The 24,386-nt window shown below is 44.1% G+C and overlaps 1 protein-coding gene across 1 annotated transcript; it reads left to right on the top strand.

Annotated features, from left to right (window-relative positions):
• Positions 1-5,960: 5,960 nt before the first annotated feature.
• Positions 5,961-24,386, top strand: LOC120052432 (cyclic AMP-responsive element-binding protein 3-like protein 3-B). Its single transcript, XM_038999338.1, has 10 exons — positions 5,961-6,114; positions 8,301-8,414; positions 8,577-8,820; positions 9,130-9,263; positions 9,575-9,685; positions 9,797-9,903; positions 22,221-22,289; positions 22,377-22,461; positions 22,969-23,059; positions 23,647-24,386. The coding sequence occupies exons 1-10, from the start codon at positions 6,094-6,096 to the stop codon at positions 23,970-23,972; spliced, it is 1,302 nt and encodes a 433-aa protein (XP_038855266.1). The 5' UTR covers positions 5,961-6,093; the 3' UTR covers positions 23,973-24,386.

Here is a 24,386-nt window from a genome sequence, read left to right as displayed (position 1 = left end):
TGAGGCCAGCATGTTAGGGTAGCTCTAATGCAGATTAAAGGGAAGCGATAGATTAGAGTACACAATTTGAATTTGATGAAATATCCCATGTAAAGTGAAAGCTATGGAAAAAGCAATTGAAAAATGTCTTAGTTTTAATTCAAACAATGTCTTGTACTCTTGTTATTATTGCACTCTCACAGTGAACGTCTGCCAGTTGTCACGTTACTTGGTCAAGTCATCCAGCAGGTGGTGCCTCTGTGCTGAGTTCCGACCTCATTCTGCATCACTAGCGAGTTCCAACTACATTCTAAATCTCAACCTGAAATGCCATAAAACAGTGTGTGAAAGCTATGGAAAAATGGCTTTGCTTTATTTCAAACAATGTCTTGTTATTATTGCACTCCCACAGTGAAGGTCTGCCAGTTGTCACGTCACTTGTTCATGTCATCCAGCAGGTGGTGCCTCTGTGCTGAGTTCAGACCTCCTGCATCACTAGTGAGTTCCAACTACATTCTAACTCTCAACCTGAAGTGCCATAAAACACTGGTGTTACCTAAGGTATTATCTAAAGATAGTACAGTAAAACATAGACTTATACAACAGAATGTCCTGTTCCATACCCAAAAGGCCATTATAGGGCAAAAGGTCACCGTGCCATTGTTAGAGCTGTTTTAAGGAGCATGACATACAAAGACCAGTCAAAAGTTTGGACACACCTACTCATTCAAGGTTTTTCTTTATTTTTTAAATATTTTCTATATTATAGAATAATAGTGAAGACACTCATATCTCCCTCACTAGCTTTAAGCACCAGCTGTCAGAGCAGCTTACAGATCACTGCACCAGTACATAGCCCATCTGTAAACAGCCCATCTATCTACCTACCTCCTCCCCATACTGTATTTATTTATTTATTTATCTTGCTCCTTTGCACCCCAGTATCTCTACTTGCACATTCATCTTCTGCACATCTACCGTTCCAGTGTTTAATTGCTATATTGTAATTACTTCGCCACAATGGCCTATTTATTGCCTTAACTCCCTTATCTTACCTCATTTGCACTCACTGTATATAGACTTTTTGTTTTCTTTTGTTCTACTGTATTATTGACTGTATGTTTTGTTTATTCCATGTGTAACTCTGTGTTGTTGTATGTGTCGAATTGCTATGCTTTATCTTGGCCAGGTCGCAGTTGCAAATGAGAACTTGTTCTCAACTAGCCTACCTGGTTAAATAAAGGTGAAATAAAAATAAAAATAAAAAACACTATGAAATAACACATATGGAATCATGTACTAAGCAAAAAAGTGTTAAACAAATCAAAATATATTTTATATTTGAGATTCTTCAAAGTAGCCACCCTTTGCCTTGATGACAGCTTTGCACACTCTTGGAATTCTCTCAACCAGCTTCATGAGGTAGTCACCTGGAATGCATTTCAATTAATAGGTGTGCCATGTTAAAAGTTAATTCGTAAAATTTCTTTCCTTCTTAATGCGTTTGAGCCAATCGGTTGTGTTGTGACAAGGCAGGGTTGGTATACAGAAGATAGCCCTATTTGGTAAAATACCAAGTCCATATTATGGCAAGAACAGCTCAAAAAAGCAAAGAGAAATGAGAGTCCAAAAACCATCAAGGGGCTATTATGAAACTGGCTTTCATGAGGACCGCCACAGAAAAGGAAGACCCAGAGTTACCTCTGCTGCAGAGGATAAGTTCATTAGAGTTACCAGCCTCAGAAATCAGGAATTAACTGCACCTCAGATTGCAGCCCAAATAAATGCTACACAGAGTTCAAGTAACAGACATAAACTGTTCAGAGGAGACTGCATGAATCCGGCCTTCGTGGTCGAATTGCTGCAAAGAAACCACTACTAAAGGACACCAATAAGATGAAGAGACTGGCTTGGGCCAAGAAACACGAGCAATGGACATGAGACCGGTGGAAATCTGTCCTATGGTCTGATGAGCCGTGTCTTTGTGAGACGCAGAGTTGGTGAACGGATGATCTCCGCATGTGTGGTTCCCACTGTGAAGCATGGAGGGTGAGGTGTGATGGTGTGGAAGTGCTTTGCTGGTGACGCTGTCAGTGATTTATGTAGAATTCAAGGCACACTTAACCAGCATGGCTACCAAATCATTCTGCAGAGATTCGCCATCCCATCTGGTTTGCGCTTAGTGGGACTCTCATTTGTTTTTCAACAGGACAATGACCCAAAACAAACCTCCAGGCTGTGTAAGGGCTATTTGACCAAGAAGGAGAGTGATGAAGTGCTGCATCAAATGACTTGGCCTCCACAGTCACCCGACCTCAACCCAATTGAGATGGTTTGGCATGAGTTGCACGGCAGAGTGAAGGAAAAGCAGCCAACAAGTGCTCAGCATATGTGGGAACTCCTTCAAGACTGTTGAAAAAGCATTCCAGGTGACTACCTCACGAAGCTGGTTGAGAGAATGCCAAGAGAGTGCAAAGCTGTCATCAAGGCAAAGGGTGGCTACTTTGAAGAATCTCAAATATAAAATATATTTAAAATTGTTTAACACTTTTTTGGTTATTACATGATTCCATATCTGTTTTTTCATGGTTTCACTCTTATTCTACAATGTAGAAAATATATATATATTTTTAAACAGCCTAAATCCAGACAAACTTTTGAATACTTTTAGATTTACTTTCACTGAGATGGAGACATCTGGTCAATATGATGAGGCGTGCATCAAGCTGATATTCAAAACATTGTATGTGATTGAAATCCCACATTGTGTATTGAATGGTCACAAGGCGCAGGCCTCCTAACTATCCCTAGAATTTCTAAGCAAACAGCTGGAGGCAGGGCTTTTTCCTATAGAGCTCCATTTTTATGGAATTGTCTGCCTACCCATGTGAGAGACGCAGACTCGGTCTCAACTTTTAAGTCTTTATTGAAGACTCATCTCTTCAGTAGGTCCTATGATTGAGTGTAGTCTGGCCCAGGAGTGTGAAGGTGAACGGAAAGGCACTGGAGCAACGAACCGCCCTTGCTGTCTCTGCCTGGTCGGTTCCTCTCTCTCCACTGGGATTCTCTGCCTCTAACCCTACTACAGGGGCTGAGTCACTGGCTTACTGGTGCTCTTCCATGCCGTCCCTAGGAGGGGTGCGTCACTTGAGTGGGTTGAGTCACTTACGTGATCTTCCAGTCTGGGTTGACGCCCCCCCTTGGGTTGTGCCATGGCAGAGATCTTTGTGGGCTATACTCGGCCTTGTCTCAGGATGGTAAGTTGGTGGTTGAAGATATCCCTCTAGTGGTGTGGGGGCTGTGCTTTGGAAAAGTGGGTGGGGTTATATCCTGACTGTTTGGCCCTGTCCGGGGGTATTGTCGGACGGGGCGACAGTGTCTCCCGACCCCTCCTGTCTCAGCCTCCAGTATTTATGCTGCAGTAGTTTATGTGTCGGGAGGCTCGTGTCAGTCTGTTATATCTGGAGTATTTCTCCTGTCTTATGTGAATTTAAGTATGCTCTCTCAAATTATTTCTTTCTTTCTCTCTCTCGGAGGACCTGAGGCCTAGGACCATGCCTCAGGACTACCTGGCCTGATGACTCCTTGCTGTCCCCAGTCCACCTGGTCGTGCTGTTGCTCCAGTTTCAACTGTTCTGCCTGCGTCTATGGAACCCTGACCTGTTCACTGGACGTGCTACCTGTCCCAGACCTGCTGTTTTCAACTCTCTAGAGACAGCAGGAGCAGTAGAGATATTCTGAATGATCGGTTATGAAAAGCCAACTGACATGTACTCCTGAGGTGCTGACCTGTTGCTCCCTCGACAACCACTGTGATTATTATTATTGGACCCTGCTGGTCATTTATGAACATTTGAACATCTTGGCCATGTTCTGTTATAATCTCCACCCGGCACAGCCAGAAGAGGACTGGCCACCCCTCATAGCCTGGTTCCTCTTTAGGTTTCTTCCTAGGGTCTGGCCTTTCTAGGAAGTTTTTCCTAGCCACCGTGCTTCTACACCTGCATTGCTTGCTGTTTGGGGTTTTAGGCTGGGTTTCTGTACAGCACTTTGAGATATCAGCTGATGTAAGAAGGGCTTTATAAATACATTTGATTTGTTTTGACTTCTGCTGATTGGGCGAGAAGTTGAACGCAGACTGATTATGATTGTGCATAGACCAAGACTGTTCAAAACCATTCAGAGTGACCAAGAGAATAACCAGTAATCTGCTCTGACTCAGTCTACAAAGTGCTCTCTTTTTTTTCAAGTATCATTCGAACCAAACAGATGCTCAACGTTAATTTTCTTGACCTCCATTTATGCTCCATTAACATTGTCATTCGGTCCTTTACATCCAGCCAATTTAACATCCACTTGCTTTTGACTCACACTCACAGTTGCTTTTGACTTAGTTACTTGTCTTAATTTTTTTAATAAAATAATTTTTGCACAGACTGTATTGTAGCAATTGGATGTATGCTTTAAACAAACAACACGTGAACGTTTGCTTGTAGCTTGTAGGAGCAATGACCGGTTACGTCAGGTTATATTCATGAGGGTAATCCCAAAGCCACATAGTCTGAGAGTAGTGATAGCTATATTGCTTTTCAGATGTTGTAACAATGTACAAGTGGAACTCGCAGGCTAAGAACAGGGTTTTAACCTTTGGACCCATTCCCCATCAGATAGAGGAGCAATAATGATTATGTAATGCTGCCACAATATGAAGACCATCCTGGTTATTGGCAGTGATCTAATTGCAAATTGAAGACACAGCTCGCAGGACAGTGACAGACGAAAGGAAAGAGTGACAGATATTGTAAGTGATACAGTGAGTAAGGAGAGATAAAGGGTCAGGCTTTTTGGATATAATAGAAAATGAAGACGTTGACAACTCACATGAGACGGAAGAGAAATAGTGTCTGATAGGAGAACAATTAAATGTAATCTGTTTTATGAGAAATATGAATAAATGGTGCAAAGCTTCTCTACTGTATGTGCTTTATTAGCATATAGATGTCGGAGAAATAGCTCTGTCACTATCGAGATGTTCAGACTAATAGCCTTGCCAAAAGAATCTGCCATCAACTTTTTAATGCCATTCATAAGGCCTTCTGATATATATTTTGAGAACAGAAACAGACAAATCAGTTTTGTAATTTGACAAAATTAGATTTTAATAGATTGTCTTGCACATTAAAACACTGAGAGTGGCAGTTCATCCCTTTTTCTATTTTCCATGCTGAGCCACCATTCCAGTCTGGGGTCTTTGCATCTGTCATCATTGCAACTAAAATGCGAACACGTTTGAATGTATTTTAGAAAAGAGGACACATTAAAATATCCCCATGGGTTGTTTGTTATTGATTCATGCCTATGCTGCAGTCCTAGGCCTTGATCATAAGCCCAACTGAATCCCAGTAATAACAACAGGTGGATCCTTCCATATGCAGAAACAACAACTTCCTGGAGATCTACATATTTTTTTGTTTTTGAATTTTGAGAGTTTTTTTTCTGGTCAGACTTGAATGAATTGATCGATTTAAATCAGTTATTTGTATGAACAAATAAAGATTAGGTTATAAAAGCAGTGTTTCATTTTCATGGGGATTGTTTCAAATGGATACATCTTATCATATAGTACATTGATTACTTTTATGAGCTCAGAACTGTTTGCTAATGAAGGATGTTCAATCAAGCTCTCATTGACAGGCCATAAAGAGCATGTATACCGTATGAATTAACTAACATCACACAGAAACTGTGTCAAAGGGTACCCTCATTCCCTGTCAATCTGCTATCAAACACAATAAGAGGATAGGGAAGTATAAACTCTGATCTATTCATCCATGAAGAAGGTTCTTTCTTTTCTAGACAGACTTTCCTTAGTTGTCAGTCTTTCCCTAGCAATCAAATCTTTACAAACTGGCCAATGGGATGACAGCCCTGGAGTTGATTACTGGGTGTGCTGTGTTGGAGTTTAAACTTTGGACCTCAGAACAAGAGCAGGGAGATACAGTAGAGACATGGTCATCTGGAACAGAGCTCCTTCACAACAAAGGAAACAGAACATTTAACTGGATTTGTCTTATTTTGGGGAGTTCTGTCCTGTGCCACCCTAGTGCTGAAATTATGGACCACTATTCAGACCAGGTAACAGGGCCCATGTCTTAGTTTCTGTGTTTTAGTGTCTCCTGGTTAATTTGTTTTGTAATTTATGTTATTAGGGCAGCCAAGGTTATATGTATCGTGAAACAAGTTCAGAGGAGGTAACATACTGTATCAACGTGCCAGTGAATCGGGGTGGGTGCTTTGTGTAGTCTACAAAGGAATGTGGGTGCTTTGTGAAGTCTACAAAGGAATGTGGGTGCGTTGTGTAGCCTACAAAGGAATGTGGGTGCGTCGTGTAGCCTACAAAGAAATGTGGGTGCGTCGTGTAGCCTACAAAGGAATGTGGGTGCTTTGTGTACAGTAGCCTACAAAGGAATGTGGGTGCTTTGTGTACAGTAGCCTACAAAGGAATGTGGGTGCGTCGTGTAGCCTACAAAGGAATGTGGGTGCGTCGTGTAGCCTACAAAGGAATGTGGGTGCGTCGTGTAGCCTACAAAGGAATGTGGGTGCGTCGTGTAGCCTACAAAGGAATGTGGGTGCTTTGTGTACAGTAGCCTACAAAGGAATGTGGGTGCGTCGTGTAGCCTACAAAGGAATGTGGGTGCGTCGTGTAGCCTACAAAGGAATGTGGGTGCTTTGTGTACAGTAGCCTACAAAGGAATGTGGGTGCGTCGTGTAGCCTACAAAGGAATGTGGGTGCGTCGTGTAGCCTACAAAGGAATGTGGGTGCTTTGTGTACAGTAGCCTACAAAGGAATGTGGGTGCGTCGTGTAGCCTACAAAGGAATGTGGGTGCTTTGTGTACAGTAGCCTACAAAGGAATGTGGGTGCGTCGTGTAGCCTACAAAGGAATGTGGGTGCTTTGTGTACAGTAGCCTACAAAGGAATGTGGGTGCGTCGTGTAGCCTACAAAGGAATGTGGGTGCTTTGTGTACAGTAGCCTACAAAGGAATGTGGGTGCGTCGTGTAGCCTACAAAGGAATGTGGGTGCGTCGTGTAGCCTACAAAGGAATGTGGGTGCGTCGTGTAGCCTACAAAGGAATGTGGGTGCTTTGTGTACAGTAGCCTACAAAGGAATGTGGGTGCGTCGTGTAGCCTACAAAGGAATGTGGGTGCGTCGTGTAGCCTACAAAGGAATGTGGGTGCTTTGTGTACAGTAGCCTACAAAGGAATGTGGGTGCGTCGTGTAGCCTACAAAGGAATGTGGGTGCGTCGTGTAGCCTACAAAGGAATGTGGGTGCTTTGTGTACAGTAGCCTACAAAGGAATGTGGGTGCGTCGTGTAGCCTACAAAGGAATGTGGGTGCTTTGTGTACAGTAGCCTACAAAGGAATGTGGGTGCGTCGTGTAGCCTACAAAGGAATGTGGGTGCGTCGTGTAGCCTACAAAGGAATGTGGGTGCGTCGTGTAGCCTACAAAGGAATGTGGGTGCGTCGTGTAGCCTACAAAGGAATGTGGGTGCGTCGTGTAGCCTACAAAGGAATGTGGGTGCTTTGTGTACAGTAGCCTACAAAGGAATGTGGGTGCGTCGTGTAGCCTACAAAGGAATGTGGGTGCGTCGTGTAGCCTACAAAGGAATGTGGGTGCGTCGTGTAACCTACAAAGGAATGTGGGTGCGCCGTGTAGCCTACAAAGGAATGTGGGTGCGTCGTGTAGCCTACAAAGGAATGTGGGTGCTTTGTGTTCAGTAGCCTACAAAGGAATGTGGGTGCTTTGTGTACAGTAGCCTACAAAGGAATGTGGGTGCGTCGTGTAGCCTACAAAGGAATGTGGGTGCGTCGTGTAGCCTACAAAGGAATGTGGGTGCGTCGTGTAGCCTACAAAGGAATGTGGGTGCTTTGTGTACAGTAGTCTACAAAGGAATGTGGGTGCGTCGTGTAGCCTACAAAGGAATGTGGGTGCGTCGTGTAGCCTACAAAGGAATGTGGGTGCTTTGTGTACAGTAGCCTACAAAGGAATGTGGGTGCGTCATGTAGCCTACAAAGGAATAGTCTTACAATTTTCTCCTTTCAAATGAATCAGAACTAGATCAACTTCATTTAACTCACGCATTGAAAGGCATAGTCAAATTGATAAATTTTTTAGATAGGAGTGCCATGCGATAATGGTAATAAAAAGCATTAGTCCTGGGTATGATTGCTTTTACAGCCATCCTATAAGGCTCTTTGTATGTTATCTCTCAGTTGTAAATGTAGAGCAACATGTCATTAAGTGGCCTGTTCTGTTCCAGGGTTGCGACGGGCTTGAGCTGCTTGATTTGCTGTTTGATCAAAACAATGGAATCCTCCGTCACGAGGAGATGGGACACCATGACAACCATGCCTGGCCAATCCACGAGCCAAACGTGAGTGGAGTGAAATCTCTCACTCTGTGATTTTATCCTGCAGTGTTTTTAAAATGTCCCCGTACCTGTGTCTACTACGTGATTCACATGTCTAGCCTGCCATTCTCAACCACTCCAGTTTGGCTGTACAGTAATTATCACATTTGGTGTGTCATTTGGCAGGTGTTACGTCCAGCAGAGCAACAGAGCGAGGACTTCCTGAATGCCCTCCTGAGTGGTAGTGACTCAGTGTCGGGGTCCCCCCTGTGGTCTCCCTCTCCTAGTGACAGTGGCATCAGTGAGGACCCACACTCGGATCAGATGGACAGCCCCCAGTGCCCTGAGAGCCCTCACATGGAGCCCCACTTCATCCCCCCTCAGCCACAAACCAAGGTTGCCCTGGATGCCAACTTCTCCATTGATATCAGTAAGACAAAGCTGGCACAAATTACTAAGCACAGAAAGTATAACAAAAACTTGGTTTAAATTTTCATGGTAAAAAGAAGCAACAGAGGCAGTTACATTATTACGTCATGCGGAATATGTGATTAAGTATTGTAATTTGTTTATGTCAAACATTGGAACAGAAGTTCATCCTTTGAAAGCAACACAGTCTGTGTTCGTAGGCTCTATGTATTCATTAGGCAAAAGCCTACATTGTCTCAGTATCAACACATACACAGACAAATGATGGCCCTTCTGTCTGGTCCTATCACGTCTCTCTGTGTGGTTACAGATGGCTTGGACTCAGGCTTCTACCCAGGCAGGACTGGGGGGACAGAGTGTTCCTCTGCTGTACGCACAACCCAGCTGTCTTCTGGCTTTCCCCTCACTGTCAAGGACCTACTGCTCTCTGTCACATCTGATCCGGTGAGTGATGATGAAGGGTGTGTTTGTGTTTGTGTGGTGCTTGGGGGGAGTGTGTCTGTAATTGTTTGTATGTAGGTGAGTGAGTGTGTTGGAGTGGAGAGGAATGGGTTAGAGGGGTAAAGTCATTCTATAAAAATCAGGCAATGTAATTGGCATGAGCAAAGCATGAAATGAGAGGGATGGAGGGCGATGCTGTCTGCCGTGTAACTCTGCACTCCCTCCATTCACTCTGAAAAACCCATTGCAGCTGGCCACTGGTTGTGATGCTGTACGTATGACTTACTGTATTAACATTCTCGTCTCACTTCCAGCCCCCACAGCATTCCCAACAGTCCTTCCAAGAGTTGATTCTTAATGAGAATGAGAAAAAACTGCTGGCCAAGGAGGGGGTGACTCTGTCTAGCCAACTACCTCTCACAAAGGTCAATCTTTTTTGCACACTTTGCAACTTCACAGAACAACTTATGGCTCTTGAGGATTTCCAAAGTGTGTAAACACGTTAAATATGTACTTCCTTTGTCTGTTTCTATTAGTATGAGGAGAGGATTCTGAAGAAAATTCGCAGAAAGATCCGGAATAAGCAGTCAGCTCAGGAGAGCAGGAAGAAGAAAAAGGAATATATTGATGGTCTGGAGAGCAGGTACTGGCAAGAGGCACTAAATAAATGGATAAGGCAGGGACTCACAGACCTCAATTCAAAGTAGACATGATCAATTCTGACTAGAATTGCCTAAAATTGATAAAGCACTTCTACAAACTAACAAGATATTTGGAACATGTCACAGGGTGCTGAGCACAAAAAGTTAAAATCAAAGGTCCAATGCAGCCATTTTTATCTCAATATCAAATAATTTCTAGATAACAATTAAGTACCTTTCTGTGATTGTTTTCAATTAAAATGGTAAAAAATAAAGACAAATAACTTCTTAGCAAAGATCAATTTCTGAGTGGGGAGGGGAAAACTAAAAACAAGCTGTTATTGGCAGAAAGGTTTGGAAGTCACGTTCTTATTCTTCAGGCTAGGGTCTATTTTTCTCCACTTCCTGTCTAACTGACGTGCCCAAAGTAAACTACGTGTTGCTCAGGCCCTGAAGCCAGGATATGCTTATAATTGGTACCATTGGAAAGAAGACACTCTGAAGTTTGTAGAAATGTTAAAATAATGTAGGAGACTATAGCACAATATATATGGTAGGAGAAAATCCAAAGAAAAACCAACCTGATTTTTTTGTTGTTGAGAAAGCCCATGCTCTTACAATGGAAAGTATAGGGGCATATCCAAATCCAGCTCCCAGATTGCAATTCCTATGGCTTCCACTAGATGTCAACAGTCTTTGTTCAAGGTTTCAGGCTTGATTCTTCCAAACGACGAAGAAAAATAAGTTTTAGTACTGGGATGCAGACTTGGAAATTTGTGTATGCGCTCGCGACGTAGAGGACGCACACCTGCTAATATCGCTTTCCTATTGAACATACTTCTTTCCGTATGAAATATTATAGTTTAATTACATTTTAGGGTATCTGAGGATTATTTAGAAACGTTTTTTGACTTGTTTTAACAAAGTTTTGCAGAAGCTTTTTGGATTCCTTTCTCTGCATGTTGAACGAGTGGATTACTCAAATCGATGGCGCCAACTAAACAGACTTTTTGGGATATAAAGAAGGATTTTATCTAACAAAACGACACTACATGTTGAAGCTGGGACCCTTTGGATGACAAATCAGAGGAAGATTTTCAAAAAGCAAGGGAATATTTAATCGCTATTCTTGAATTTATGAAACCTGTGCTGGTGGATAAATATTTTGATGTGGGGCGCCGTCCTCAAACAATCGTAAGGCATGCTTTCGCTGTAAAGCATATTGTAAATCGGACAGTGGAGTTAGAATAACAAGAATTTAAGCTTTTAACCGATATATACTTCTGGCAGTTGTAAATCGGACAGTGGAGTTAGAATAACAAGAATTTAAGCTTTTAACCGATATATACTTCTGACAGTTGTATGTACCTACAGTGGGGCAAAAAAGTACAGTATTTAGTCAGCCACCAATTGTGCAAGTTCTCCCACTTAAAAAGATGAGAGAGGCCTGTAATTTTCATCATAGGTACACTTCAACTATGACAGACAAAATGAGCATTTTTTTAATCCAGAAAATCACATTGTAGGATTTTTTATGAATTTAATTGCAAATTATGGTGGAAAATAAGTATTTGGTCACCTACAAACAAGCAAGATTTCTGGCTGTCACAGACCTGTAACTTCTTCTTTAAGAGGCTCCTCTGTCCTCCACTCGTTACCTGTATGAATGGCACCTGTTTGAACTTGTTATCAGTATAAAAGACACCTGTCCACAACCTCAAACAGTCACACTCCAAACTCCACTATGGCCAAGACCAAAGAGCTGTCAAAGGACACCAGAAACAAAATTGTAGACCTGCACCAGGCTGGGAAGACTGAATCTGCAATAGGTAAGCTGCTTGGTTTGAAGAAATCAACTGTGGGAGCAATTATTAGGAAATGGAAGACATACAAGACCACTGATAATCTCCCTCGATCTGGGGCTCCACGCAAGATCTCACCCCGTGGGGTCAAAATGATCACAAGAACGGTGAGCAAAAATCCCAGAACCACACGGGGGGACCTAGTGAATGACCTGCAGAGAGCTGGGACCAAAGTAACAAAGCCTACCATCAGTAACACACTACGCCGCCAGGGACTCAAATCCTGCAGTGCCAGACGTGTCCCCCTGCTTAAGCCAGTACATGTCCAGGCCCGTCTGAAGTTTGCTAGAGAGCATTTGGATAATCCAGAAGAAGATTGGGAGAATGTCATATGGTCAGATGAAACCAAAATATAACTTTTTGGTAAAAACTCAACTCGTCGTGTTTGGAGGACAAAGAATGCTGAGTTGCATCCAAAGAACACCATACCTACTGTGAAGCATGGGGGTGGAAACATCATGCTTTGGGGCTGTTTTTCTGCAAAGGGACCAGGACGACTGATCCGTGTAAAGGAAAGAATGAATGGGGCCATGTATCGTGAGATTTTGAGTGAAAACCTCCTTCCATCAGCAAGGGCATTGAAGATGAAACGTGGCTGGGTCTTTCAGCATGACAATGATCCCAAACACACTGCCCGGGCAACGAAGGAGTGGCTTCGTAAGAAGCATTTCAAGGTCCTGGAGTGGCCTAGCCAGTCTCCACATCTCAACCCCATAGAAAATCTTTGGAGGGAGTTGAAAGTCCGTGTTGCCCAGCAACAGCCCCAAAACATCACTCTAGAGGAGATCTGCATGGAGTAATGGGCCAAAATACCAGCAACAGTGTGTGAAAACCTTGTGAAGACTTACAGAAAACGTTTGACCTCTGTCATTGCCAACAAAGGGTAAATAACAAAGTATTGAGATAAACTTTTGTTATTGACCAAATACTTATTTTCCACCATAATTTGCAAATAAATTCATTAAAAATCCTACAATGTGATTTTCTGGATTTTTTTTCCTCATTTTGTCTGTCATAGTTGAAGTGTACCTATGGTGGAGTTTGGAGTGTGACTGTTTGAGGTTGTGGACAGGTGTCTTTTATACTGATAACAAGTTCAAACAGGTGCCATTCATACAGGTAACGAGTGGAGGACAGAGGAGCCTCTTAAAGAAGAAGTTACAGGTCTGTGAGAGCCAGAAATCTTGCTTGTTTGTAGGTGACCAAATACTTATTTTCCACCGTAATTTGCAATTAAATTCATTAAAAATCCTACAATGTGATTTTCTGGATTTTTTTTTTCTCATTTTGTCTGTCATAGTTGAAGTGTACCTATGATGAAAATTACAGGCCTCTCTCATCTTTTTAAGTGGGAGAACTTGCACAATTGGTGGCTGACTAAATACTTTTTTGCCCCACTGTAAATGTTTAATATCCATAATTTTTATGATTATTTATTTGAATTGCGTGCCCTCCAATTTCACCGGAAGTTAGCGGGACACCTAGCCCTAAGAAGTTCTAACTAATTTACCACCTTGGAGGTCAAAACTCCATCCCACCAAAACAGTCAGAAATTTCAGACGATCTTTTCAAGCAGGTCTTACACTAAAACAGTATAATCACCATTTTCACAATTTCACAGTATTATTACAACCTCATAGTGTGGAAATATATATAAAACACAGGAAAATCACATTTTTGACTGCACTTGGCCTTTTTATGAAATATTTTTTCTAATTTCACCTTTATTTAACCAGGTAGGCCAGTTGAGAACAAGTTCTCATTTACAACTGCGACCTGGCCAAGATAAAGCAACGCAGTGTGACAAAAACACAACACAGAGTTACACATGGAATAAACAAGCGTACAGTCAATAACACAATAGAAATATCTATATACAGTGTGTGCAAATGGAGTAAGGAGGTAAGCCAATAAATAGGCCATAGTAGCGAAGTAATTACAATTTAGCAAATTAACACTGAAGTGATAGATGTGCAGATGAAGATGTGCAAGTAGAAATACTAGTGTGCAAAAAAGTTAATAAAAACAATATGGGGATGCGGTAGGTAGTTGGGCTATTTACAGATGGGCTATGTACAGCTGCAGCGATCGGTAAGCTGCTCAGATAGCTGATGCTTAAAGTTAGTGAGGGAGATATAAGTCTCCAACTTCAGCGATTTTTGCAATTCGTTCCAGACATTGGCAGCAGAGAACTGGAAGGAAAGGCGGCCAAAGTGGGTGTTGGCTTTGGGGATGACCAGTGAGATATACCTGCTGGAGCGCGTGCTACGGGTGGGTGTTGTTATGGTGACCAGTGAGCTGAGATAAGGCGGAGCTTTACCTAGCAAAGACTTATAGATGACCTGGAGCCAGTGGGTCTGGCGGCGAATATGTAGCGAGGGCCAGCTGACGAGAGCATACAGGTCGCAGTGGTGGGTGGTATATGGGGCTTTGGTGACAAAAAGGATGGCACTGATAGACTGCATCCAATTTGCTGAGTAGAGTGTTGGAGGCTATTTTGTAAATGACATCGCCGAAGTCGAGGATCGGTAAGATAGTTTTTTTTATTTTTTTATTAAAAATAAATTTATCCCATTTTCTCCCCAATTTTCGTGGTATCCAATCGCTAGTAATTACTATCTTGTCTCATCGCTACAACTCCCGTACGGGCTCGGGAGAGACGAAGGTCGAAAGCCATGCGTCCTCCGAAGCACAACCCAACCAAGCCGCACTGCTTCTTAACACAGCGCGCCTCCAACCCGGAAGCCAGCCTCACCAATGTGTCGGAGGAAACACCGTGTACCTGGCCCCCTTGGTTAGCGCGCACTGCGCCCGGCCCGCCACAGGAGTCGCTGGAGCGCGATGAGACAAGGATATCCCTACCGGCCAAACCCTCCCTAACCCGGACGACGCTATGCCAATTGTGCGTCGCCCCACGGACCTCCCGGTCGCGGCCGGCTGCGACAGAGCCTGGGCGCGAACCCAGAGACTCTGGTGGCGCAGTTAGCACTGCGATGCAGTGCCCTAGACCACTGCGCCACCCGGGAGGCCCAAGATAGTCAGTTTTACGAGGGTATGTTTGGCAGCGTGAGTGAAGGAGCCTTCTGTTGCGAAATAGGAAGCCGATTCTAGATTTCATTTTGGATTGGAGATGCTTAATATGAGTCTGGAAGGAGAGTTTACAGTCTAGCCAGACACCTAGGTATTTGTAGTTGTCCACATATTCTAAATCAGAACCGTCCAAAGTAGTGATGCTAGTCGGGCGGGCGGGTGCGGGCAGCGATCGGTTGAAGAGCATGCATTTAGTTTTACTAGCGTTTAAGAGCAGTTGGAGGCCACGGAAGGAGTGTTGTATGGCATTGAAGCTTGTTTGGAGGTTTGTAAACACAGTGTCCAGAGAAGGGCCAGAAGTATACAGAATGGTGTCGTCTGCGTAGAGGTGGATCATGGAATCACCCGCAGCAAGAGCAACATCATTGATATATACAGAGAAAAGAGTCGGCCTGAGAAATGAATCCTGTGGTACCCCCATAGAGACTGCCAGAGGTCTGGACAACAGGCCCTCCGATTTGACACACTGAACTTTATCTGAGAAATAGTTGGTGAACCAGGCGAGGCAGTCATTTGAGAAACCAAGGCTGTTGAGTCTGCGGTGATTGACAGAATACGTTGATTGACAGAGTTGAAAGCCTTGGCCAGGTCGATGAAGACGGCTGCACAGTATTGTCTTTTATCGATGGCGGTTCTAATATTGTTTAGTACCTTGAGCGTGGCTGAGGTGCACCTGTGACCAGCTGGGAAACCAGATTGCACAGCGGAGAAGGTACCGTGGGATTCGAAATGGTCAATGATCTGTTTGTTAACTTGGCTGGGTGTTGTTATGGTGACCAGTGAGCTGAGATAAGGCGGAGCTTTACCTAGCAAAGACTTATAGATGACCTGGAGCCAGTGGGTCTGGCGGCGAATATGTAGCGAGGGCCAGCTGACGAGAGCATACAGGTCGCAGTGGTGGGTGGTATATGGGGCTTTGGTGACAAAAAGGATGGCACTGATAGACTGCATCCAATTTGCTGAGTAGAGTGTTGGAGGCTATTTTGTAAATGACATCGCCGAAGTCGAGGATCGGTAAGATAGTTTTTTAAATTTAAAAAAAATAAATAAATTTATCCCATTTTCTCCCCAATTTTCGTGGTATCCAATCGCTAGTAATTACTATCTTGTCTCATCGCTACAACTCCCGTACGGGCTCAGGAGAGACGAAGGTCGAAAGCCATGCGTCCTCCGAAGCACAACCCAACCAAGCCGCACTGCTTCTTAACACAGCGCGCCTCCAACCCGGAAGCCAGCCTCACCAATGTGTCGGAGGAAACACCGTGTACCTGGCCCCCTTGGTTAGCGCGCACTGCGCCCGGCCCGCCACAGGAGTCGCTGGAGCGCGATGAGACAAGGATATCCCTACCGGCCAAACCCTCCCTAACCCGGACGACGCTATGCCAATTGTGCGTCGCCCCACGGACCTCCCGGTCGCGGCCGGCTGCGACAGAGCCTGGGCGCGAACCCAGAGACTCTGGTGGCGCAGTTAGCACTGCGATGCAGTGCCCTAGACCACTGCGCCACCCGGGAGGCCCAAGATAGTCAGTTTTACGAGGGTATGTTTGGCAGCGTGAGTGAAGGAGCCTTCTGTTGCGAAATAGGAAGCCGATTCTAGATTTCATTTTGGATTGGAGATGCTTAATATGAGTCTGGAAGGAGAGTTTACAGTCTAGCCAGACACCTAGGTATTTGTAGTTGTCCACATATTCTAAATCAGAACCGTCCAAAGTAGTGATGCTAGTCGGGCGGGCGGGTGCGGGCAGCGATCGGTTGAAGAGCATGCATTTAGTTTTACTAGCGTTTAAGAGCAGTTGGAGGCCACGGAAGGAGTGTTGTATGGCATTGAAGCTTGTTTGGAGGTTTGTAAACACAGTGTCCAGAGAAGGGCCAGAAGTATACAGAATGGTGTCGTCTGCGTAGAGGTGGATCATGGAATCACCCGCAGCAAGAGCAACATCATTGATATATACAGAGAAAAGAGTCGGCCTGAGAAATGAATCCTGTGGTACCCCCATAGAGACTGCCAGAGGTCTGGACAACAGGCCCTCCGATTTGACACACTGAACTTTATCTGAGAAATAGTTGGTGAACCAGGCGAGGCAGTCATTTGAGAAACCAAGGCTGTTGAGTCTGCGGTGATTGACAGAATACGTTGATTGACAGAGTTGAAAGCCTTGGCCAGGTCGATGAAGACGGCTGCACAGTATTGTCTTTTATCGATGGCGGTTCTAATATTGTTTAGTACCTTGAGCGTGGCTGAGGTGCACCTGTGACCAGCTGGGAAACCAGATTGCACAGCGGAGAAGGTACCGTGGGATTCGAAATGGTCAATGATCTGTTTGTTAACTTGGCTTTTGAAGACTTTAGAAAGGCAGGGCAGGATGGAGATAGGTCTGTAACAGTTTGGGTCTAGAGTGTCTCCCCCTTTGAAGAGGGGGATGACCGCGGCAACTTTCCAATCTTCAGGAATCTCGGACAATACTAAAGAGAGGTTCAACAGACAGAAGGTAGCTAGAAGGAAAGCATGGCCAGCCGTAGAGAGATGCTTATTGAAATTCTCGATTATTGTGGATTTATCGGTGGTGACAGTGTTTCGTAGCCTCAGTGCAGAGGGCAGCTGGGAGGAGGTGCTCTTATTCTCCATGGACTTTACAGTGTCCCAGAACTTTTTGCAGTTAGAGCTACAGGATGCAAATTTCTGTTTGAAAAATCAAGCCTTTGCTTTCCTAACTGGCTGTGTGTATTGGTTCCTAACTTCCCTGAAAAGTTGCATATCGCGGGGACTATTCGATGCTAGTGCAGTACGCCACAGGATGTTTTTGTGCTGGTCGAGGGCAGTCAGGTCTTGAGTGAACCAAGGGCTATATCTGTTCTTAGTTCTACATTTATTTGAAAGGGGCATGCTTATTTAAGATGGTGAGGAAATTACTTTTAAAGAACAACCAGGCATCCTCAACTAACGGGTTGAGGTCAATATCCTTCCAGGATACCCGGGCCAGGTCGATTAGAAAGGCCTGCTTGCAGAAGTGTTTTAGGGAGCGTTTGACAGTGATGAGGGGTGGTCGTTTGACCGCGGACCCATAATGGATGCAGGCAATGAGGCAGTGATCGCTGAGATCCTGATTGAAAACAGCAGTGGTGTATTTGGAGGGCAAGTTGGTCAGGATAATATCCATGAGGGTGCCCATGTTTACGGATTTAGGGTTGTACCTGGTGGGTTCCTTGATAATTTGTGTGAGATTGAGGGCATCTAGCTTAGATTGTAGGGCGGACAGGGTGTTAAGCATATCCCAGTTTAGGTCACCTAACAGAACGAACTCTGAAGATAGATGGGGGGCAATCAATTCACATATGGTGTCCAGGGCACAGCAGGGAGCTGAGGGGGGTCTATAACAGGCGGCAACAGTGAGAGACATATTTCTGGAGAGATTAATTTTAAAAAATTAGAAGCTCGAACTGTTTGGGCATAGACCTGGAAAGTATAACAGAACTGCAGTAGATTGCAACTCCTCCCCCTTTGGCAGTTATATCTTGATGGAAAATGTTGTAGTTGGGGATGGAAATCTCAGAATTTTTGGTGGCCTTCCTAAGCCAGGATTCTGACACGGCAAGGACATCAGGTTTGGCGGAGAGTGCTAAAGCAGTGAGTAAAACAAACAGGGAGGAGGCTTCTGATGTTAACTTCTTTGGGAACGGGGAGCCTGAAACCTTGTTTCAGGCTTCTACTGTGAAGGGGGAGAGAATAAGAGCTGTTTGACTAAGAGGTCTGGCAGAATGCCATGAGGTCAGTCAGGCCTGCGGCCGTGAGAGCGAGCTCTGTTCCTTTTCATTTCTAAAGACAAAGGAATTGTCCGGTTGAAACATTATTGAAGATTTATGATAAAAACATCCTAAAGATTGATTCTATACATCGTTTGACATGTTTCTACGAACTGTAATATAACTTTTTTTACTTTTCGTCTGAACTAATTGCTTGCGCACTGTGCATTTGGATTACTGGGCTAAACGTGCGAACAAAAAGGAGATATTTGGACATAAATTATTGACTTTATCGAACAAAACAAACATTTATTGTGGAACTGGGATTCCTGGGAGTGCATTCTGATGAAGATCATCAAAGGTAAGTGAATATTTATAACGCTATTTCTGAGTTTTGTGACACCTCTTTTTCTTTGGAAAATGGCTGTATGTTTTTCTGTGACTTGGCACTGACCTAACATAATCGCAAGGTGTGCTTTCGCCGTAAAGCCTTTTTGAAATCTGACACAGCGGTTGCATTAAGGAGAAGTTTATCTTTAATTGTGTGTTCAACACTTGTATCTTTTATCAATGTTTATGATGAGTATTTCCGTAATTTGATGTGGCTCTCTGCACTTTCACCGGATATTTGTTTGAGACAATGCATTTCTGAACATAACACACCAATTTCAAATGAGATTTTTGGACATAAAGATGAACTTTATCGAACAAAACACACATTTATTGTCTAACTTGGAGTCCTGGGAGTGCCATCCTGTGAAGATCAAAGGTTAGTGATTCATTTTAATGCTATTTCTGAGTTTTGTGACACCTCTCCTTCTTTGGAAAATGGCTGTATGTTTTTCTGTGACTTGGCGCTGACCTAACATAATCGCAAGGTGTGCTTTCACCGTAAAGCCTTTTTGAAATCAGACACTGTGGCTGGATTAACAAGATGTTTATCTTTAAAATGGTGTATAATACTTGTATGTTTGAGGAATTTTAATTATGAGATTTCTGTTGTTTTGAATTTGGCGCCCTGCAATTTCAGTGGCTGTTGGTTAGGTGGGACGCATGCATGAAACCAAGGCTTTTACGGTTACAGAAGTCAACAAATGAGAGCACCTGGGGACACACAGGCCCTGGGTTAACCTCTACATCACCAGAGGAACAGAGGAGGAGTAGGATGAGGGTACGGCTAAAGGCTATCAAAACTGGTCTTCTAGTGCGTTGGGGACAGAGAATAAAAGGAGCAGATTTCTGGGCGTGGTAGAATAGATTCAGGGAATAATGTCAGACAGGGGTATGGTAGGGTGCGGGTACAGTGGAGGTAAACCTAGGCATTGAGTGACGATAAGAGAGGTTGCATCTCTGGAGGCTCTAGTTATGCAAGGTGAGGTCACCCCATGTGTGGAAGGTGGGACAAAAGAGGTATCTGAGGCATGTTGAGTGGGGCTAGGGGCTCCGCAGTAAAATGAAACAATGATAACTACCCTAAACAACAGTATACAAGGCATATTGACATTAGAGAAAGACATAAAGCGAGGCATGTTGATTGGGAGTGCTAGCTAAGACAATGGGTAAGATAGCAACAGCTAATCAGCTAAGACAACAACAACAGGTAAAATGGCGATGAATGGGCAGAGAGGGTCAGTTAACTACACTCAGGGCCTGAGTTCGAGGCTGGGGCAGACAGATAAACAAAACAAACAAAATGGAGTACCGTGATTAATGAACAGTCCAGCAGGCATCATCTATGTAGCCAGGTGATCATAGGGTCCAGTGAACAGCAATAGATGAAACAGGGAAGTCGTTACTACGCTGGCAAGCAGGAGACACAGCGTTCATAAAGTTAGCAGGTCGGGGCTAGCAGAAGCGTCTTCATCGACGTCCGACAAAGGCCGGTTGAGGGTACATCGGATGGAATTACGTCGGCAGACTAATCGTGATGGATCTGCGGGGCTCCGTGTCGACAAAGGGTCCTGGCCAATTGACAAAAGAGGTAATGTAGCTGGAGTAATATCGTTTGCTAGCCGGGAGATGCGCCTGTCTCAAGGATAACTGGTGCTAGCTTCGGGACAAGGGCGTTAGCCACTATAGCCACTCGGTAGCAGCTAGCTAGTTGCAATGATCCGATGCAAAGGTCCAGAGCTTACGGCAGGAATCCTGCGATGAATCTAGTCGTGTTAGTGAAGAGTCCGGGAGGCATCAGCTGTGTAGCCGAGGGATCATAGGGTCCACTGAGCTGGCCAGCTGCGAGGATCTGTAATAATGGTTCAGTAATCTGGAGTAATGGTGGGAAAAGCAGTCCTGATATGCTCAGGGTTGATATCGCGCTGTGCAGACTGGCGTTGTGCAGACTGACGGGTATTATCCAGGGTAAAAGCGGCTGATGTCTGAGATAGAGGTAAAAGCCGCTAGCAGTGGCTAACAATGACTAAATAGCTAGTAGCTAATTAGCTGGTTAGCAGCTGATGGCTAGCTTCTGATGGAGGTTCTAGCTATAAGGTCTAAAAATAGCGGATCCGTATCACATTGGGTAAGACGGGTTTCCGGAAGGTATATTTCATTTAAAAATAGAAATAGAAACAGTGTGTGGAAGCTCAGACACACTGGTAGGATTGTCAAACGTTTGCGTGACGACAATACTTAGCACCTCTGAACAGAGTGTCGGCAGTCAATCTTTATTGTGTTCACACAGCAAAGACCTTGGAAGTCGTCAGCCACGTAAAATACTCCAAACCAGAAGGTGTCAATAGTGTTGTTTGGCAATGCATATCCGTGCGTATTGCCTGTGGTCTAGATTCCAAGCTATCTGCGCTAACGTTTCTAATTTGTAGAAAGCCCTTGTTGATACTAACCAGATGGCCACAGCTAGATAACTACCTGGCAAAACGATGCAGAAACAATTACATTCACTCTCCATAATCCCATACTGCCAGTGCCAGCCCATAGCCAAATGTTTCACTAGCTAGCTAATGTTAGCATATCTGCTAGCTAGCACAAAATAGCTAGCTAGCTAAGGACACTGCAAAAACTCAGCAGCTAACACTGGCAGCTGTTTCATGGAAGCTAGCTAATCCATTGTGATTTAATTATAACGACAATACTAGCTACAGTGGTTAGCTAGCTTGGAGGAAGTATTTAGTGTTGTGTGCATTGCGTCTGTGCACTTAGCTAGCTCACAGGAAAAGAAAATGACATTTTCTTTCCATTTTTTTGTTGGGGTACGTGTTCTCTGATTGGATCAAAGTCAAGTTGTTGGCCACTGACGAGCATTGCGATTCTACAAGTAGAATCGGTAGGTTTGTCGCTACCGGGTCAGCCCACAGCACGTACCGCTTAAGTTCTAGCAAGAGATAGAACGGCCTCCCACTGTGATATGTACTTATCGGCAGTCTATCGGCAGTGAGATTCTTGATGTGTGTCTGCTTAAGTTGCGTGGCACAGAGAAACTTCACAGGGCCCACTGCAGTCAGAAATGTGTAATTCAGTATACTTGACTGTCACATTATGATCTAATTCTACAAAAGGGTTTTTCAGTGTGGTGGTAAGAGTGATAGCTAGCTAGTATGTTTCTTGGACTGATCAAGCAGCAGCAGCTCGTCAGTCTCATCTGGGAAATTCCCTTGTTGTTTGTCTTCCAGGATGGCTGCCTGCAGCACACACAACCAGGAGCTACAGAGGAAAGTGTTCCAGCTGGAGAAATGCAATACGTGAGGGAACTCCACACTAATCTGCTCTGTTTCTGCCTCCGTACACTCGGTCTCAACGTTTGCTAATTGAGCCTTTGTGTCTCCCAGGTCTCTGATGGAGCAGCTACACAGGCTGCAGACTCTGGTCATGGGTGGCTCCAAAAAGACCGCCCAGGCTGGGACTTGTGTCCTGGTAAGGAGAAGTGTCACTTTAAGAAACAGTTTTACTAGATCAGGCCATACACCATGTGGAATTAGAGAGAGACAGACAGGTGGAGTGAGAGAAAGATGTATGCCAGACATACGGATGTAAATACAGACACAGATAGATACACTCCAGAGAGGCAAACCATTGATTCCCTTGTCTACAACATAATTGGACAGAACAAAAATCACACCACATCAGTGCAAGCAGTAATTAGACTTGTAAATCCACTATGAATATGAATGAGTTTGTATCTCTTCTAATGCCTTTCGGAAAAGGCAAACATTTTAATTATACGGATTGTGTGTTCAAGCCGTGTGACTTTGATGCCCATGTACTGGGATGAGCTGAAAAGTTCTAAACAACAGTTACTGAAAAAGTGAATCTTCCACTCTGGAACTCCACTGGGGAGTGGAAGCTCTCCCAAATGGCTAAACCTTATTGACTTTGGCAAAGAGAAAATTATGTGATTTTTACCCTTCCCTTTTTCCCCAGGTACTGCTCCTGTCCTTCTCCATCATCCTCTTCCCCAGCCTGAACCCTTTTGCCAAGGTCAGCCAAGGAGGGGACTTCAGCCCAGTGAGGGGTGAGTCAGCCTCCTGCACTGTCTGGCCAAACCTCCCTCGCCACCCCATACCTCCTGCCTCAAATCACAGCTGGAGAGCTGAATAGACTAGAGCTCCTCTCACTCCTACTGCCAGATGCTGCTACGGCGCCACTGTTAAAACAACTCTGCAGAGCAAGGCGGCCCACCAATTCACATCAAAGAGCTGAGCTGGCAACCCTCAGCACAGAAACCATGTATTATTGAGCACTCTTCTCATCAGCCTGTCTGACTGTAAAATTCCTTTCAACAGTTGGAGGAACTGTTGGATAAAATATGAAATGGACTTCAAAGATATCTAATGGTCTCATCAACGTTTTAAGATTGTGAATTATTTAAATGTAATTTGTCATCTTAACCGACTGTTCGTTAGCTCTATGAATATAATCAATTCCTAGTTGTCTTTAGGTAAATGTACAACCGAAGACCAAGGTACAAAATTGTTGAGGGTGGCGTACAGTTAACGAATTAAAGTTGGACTGGGGATGTATGTGTGACATACTGTAGTTCAACATTTAATGACTGGAATACATACTCACCTGTAACCTGTGTCCCTCTCGCCCCCGCAGTCCAGTCACGGTCCCTGCACAACCTCCAGTCCTCCAGAGTGCTGCATGTGATTGACCAGCCGTACCAAACTGCAGACGACAAGGCCAAGCCTCCAGACCACCATGTCCTGGGAGACCAGGGTGTGGATGAGATTATGTCTCTGCTGGGTAAACTGGGCACTGGTCACGACAGCCAAGGACTGCCCAATTTTGACCCCATGTCTCATAATAATAGCATGGACGAGCAAGTCCATTTCCAGGGAGACCCCATTACTGGCCATATAGCTACAGTGACTTGGAATCCACACCGCAGAGCCCCACTACGCCCACATGCTGATGACATGTGATTTGGAGAGAGTATTCCCAGCAGGATTCCTCTGTTCTGCTCCCATCTCCAGACACTTCATATGATAAAACAGAGTAGCACATGCCTAAGGCTCTTGTTTACACTTTGAGTTACGGAAAAATAAATACATTATTTTGCCTGTTATAGTACATACAGTGTGTGTGTGTGTGTATATATATATATATATATATATATATATATATATATATATATATATATATATCCTTTTTTCCCTGTTTGTTATTCTGTTTTGTATTGTTTTAATTAACTATGGGATCGGTGTCCCCCCCACAGGACGGTTGAGCTAACGTGCACTAATGTGATTATCATCACATCGTAAGTAACAAGAAAATATGTCTTATATGGGCAGAAAGCTTAAATTATTGTTAATCTAACTGCACTGTCCAATTTACGG

Source organism: Salvelinus namaycush, chromosome 8 (genome assembly GCF_016432855.1).
Source record: "Salvelinus namaycush isolate Seneca chromosome 8, SaNama_1.0, whole genome shotgun sequence".
In the NCBI taxonomy this organism is placed as follows: Eukaryota; Metazoa; Chordata; class Actinopteri; order Salmoniformes; family Salmonidae; genus Salvelinus; species Salvelinus namaycush.
Note: the sequence above shows the minus strand (reverse complement) of the source record. Positions and strands in the feature narration are given on the sequence as shown.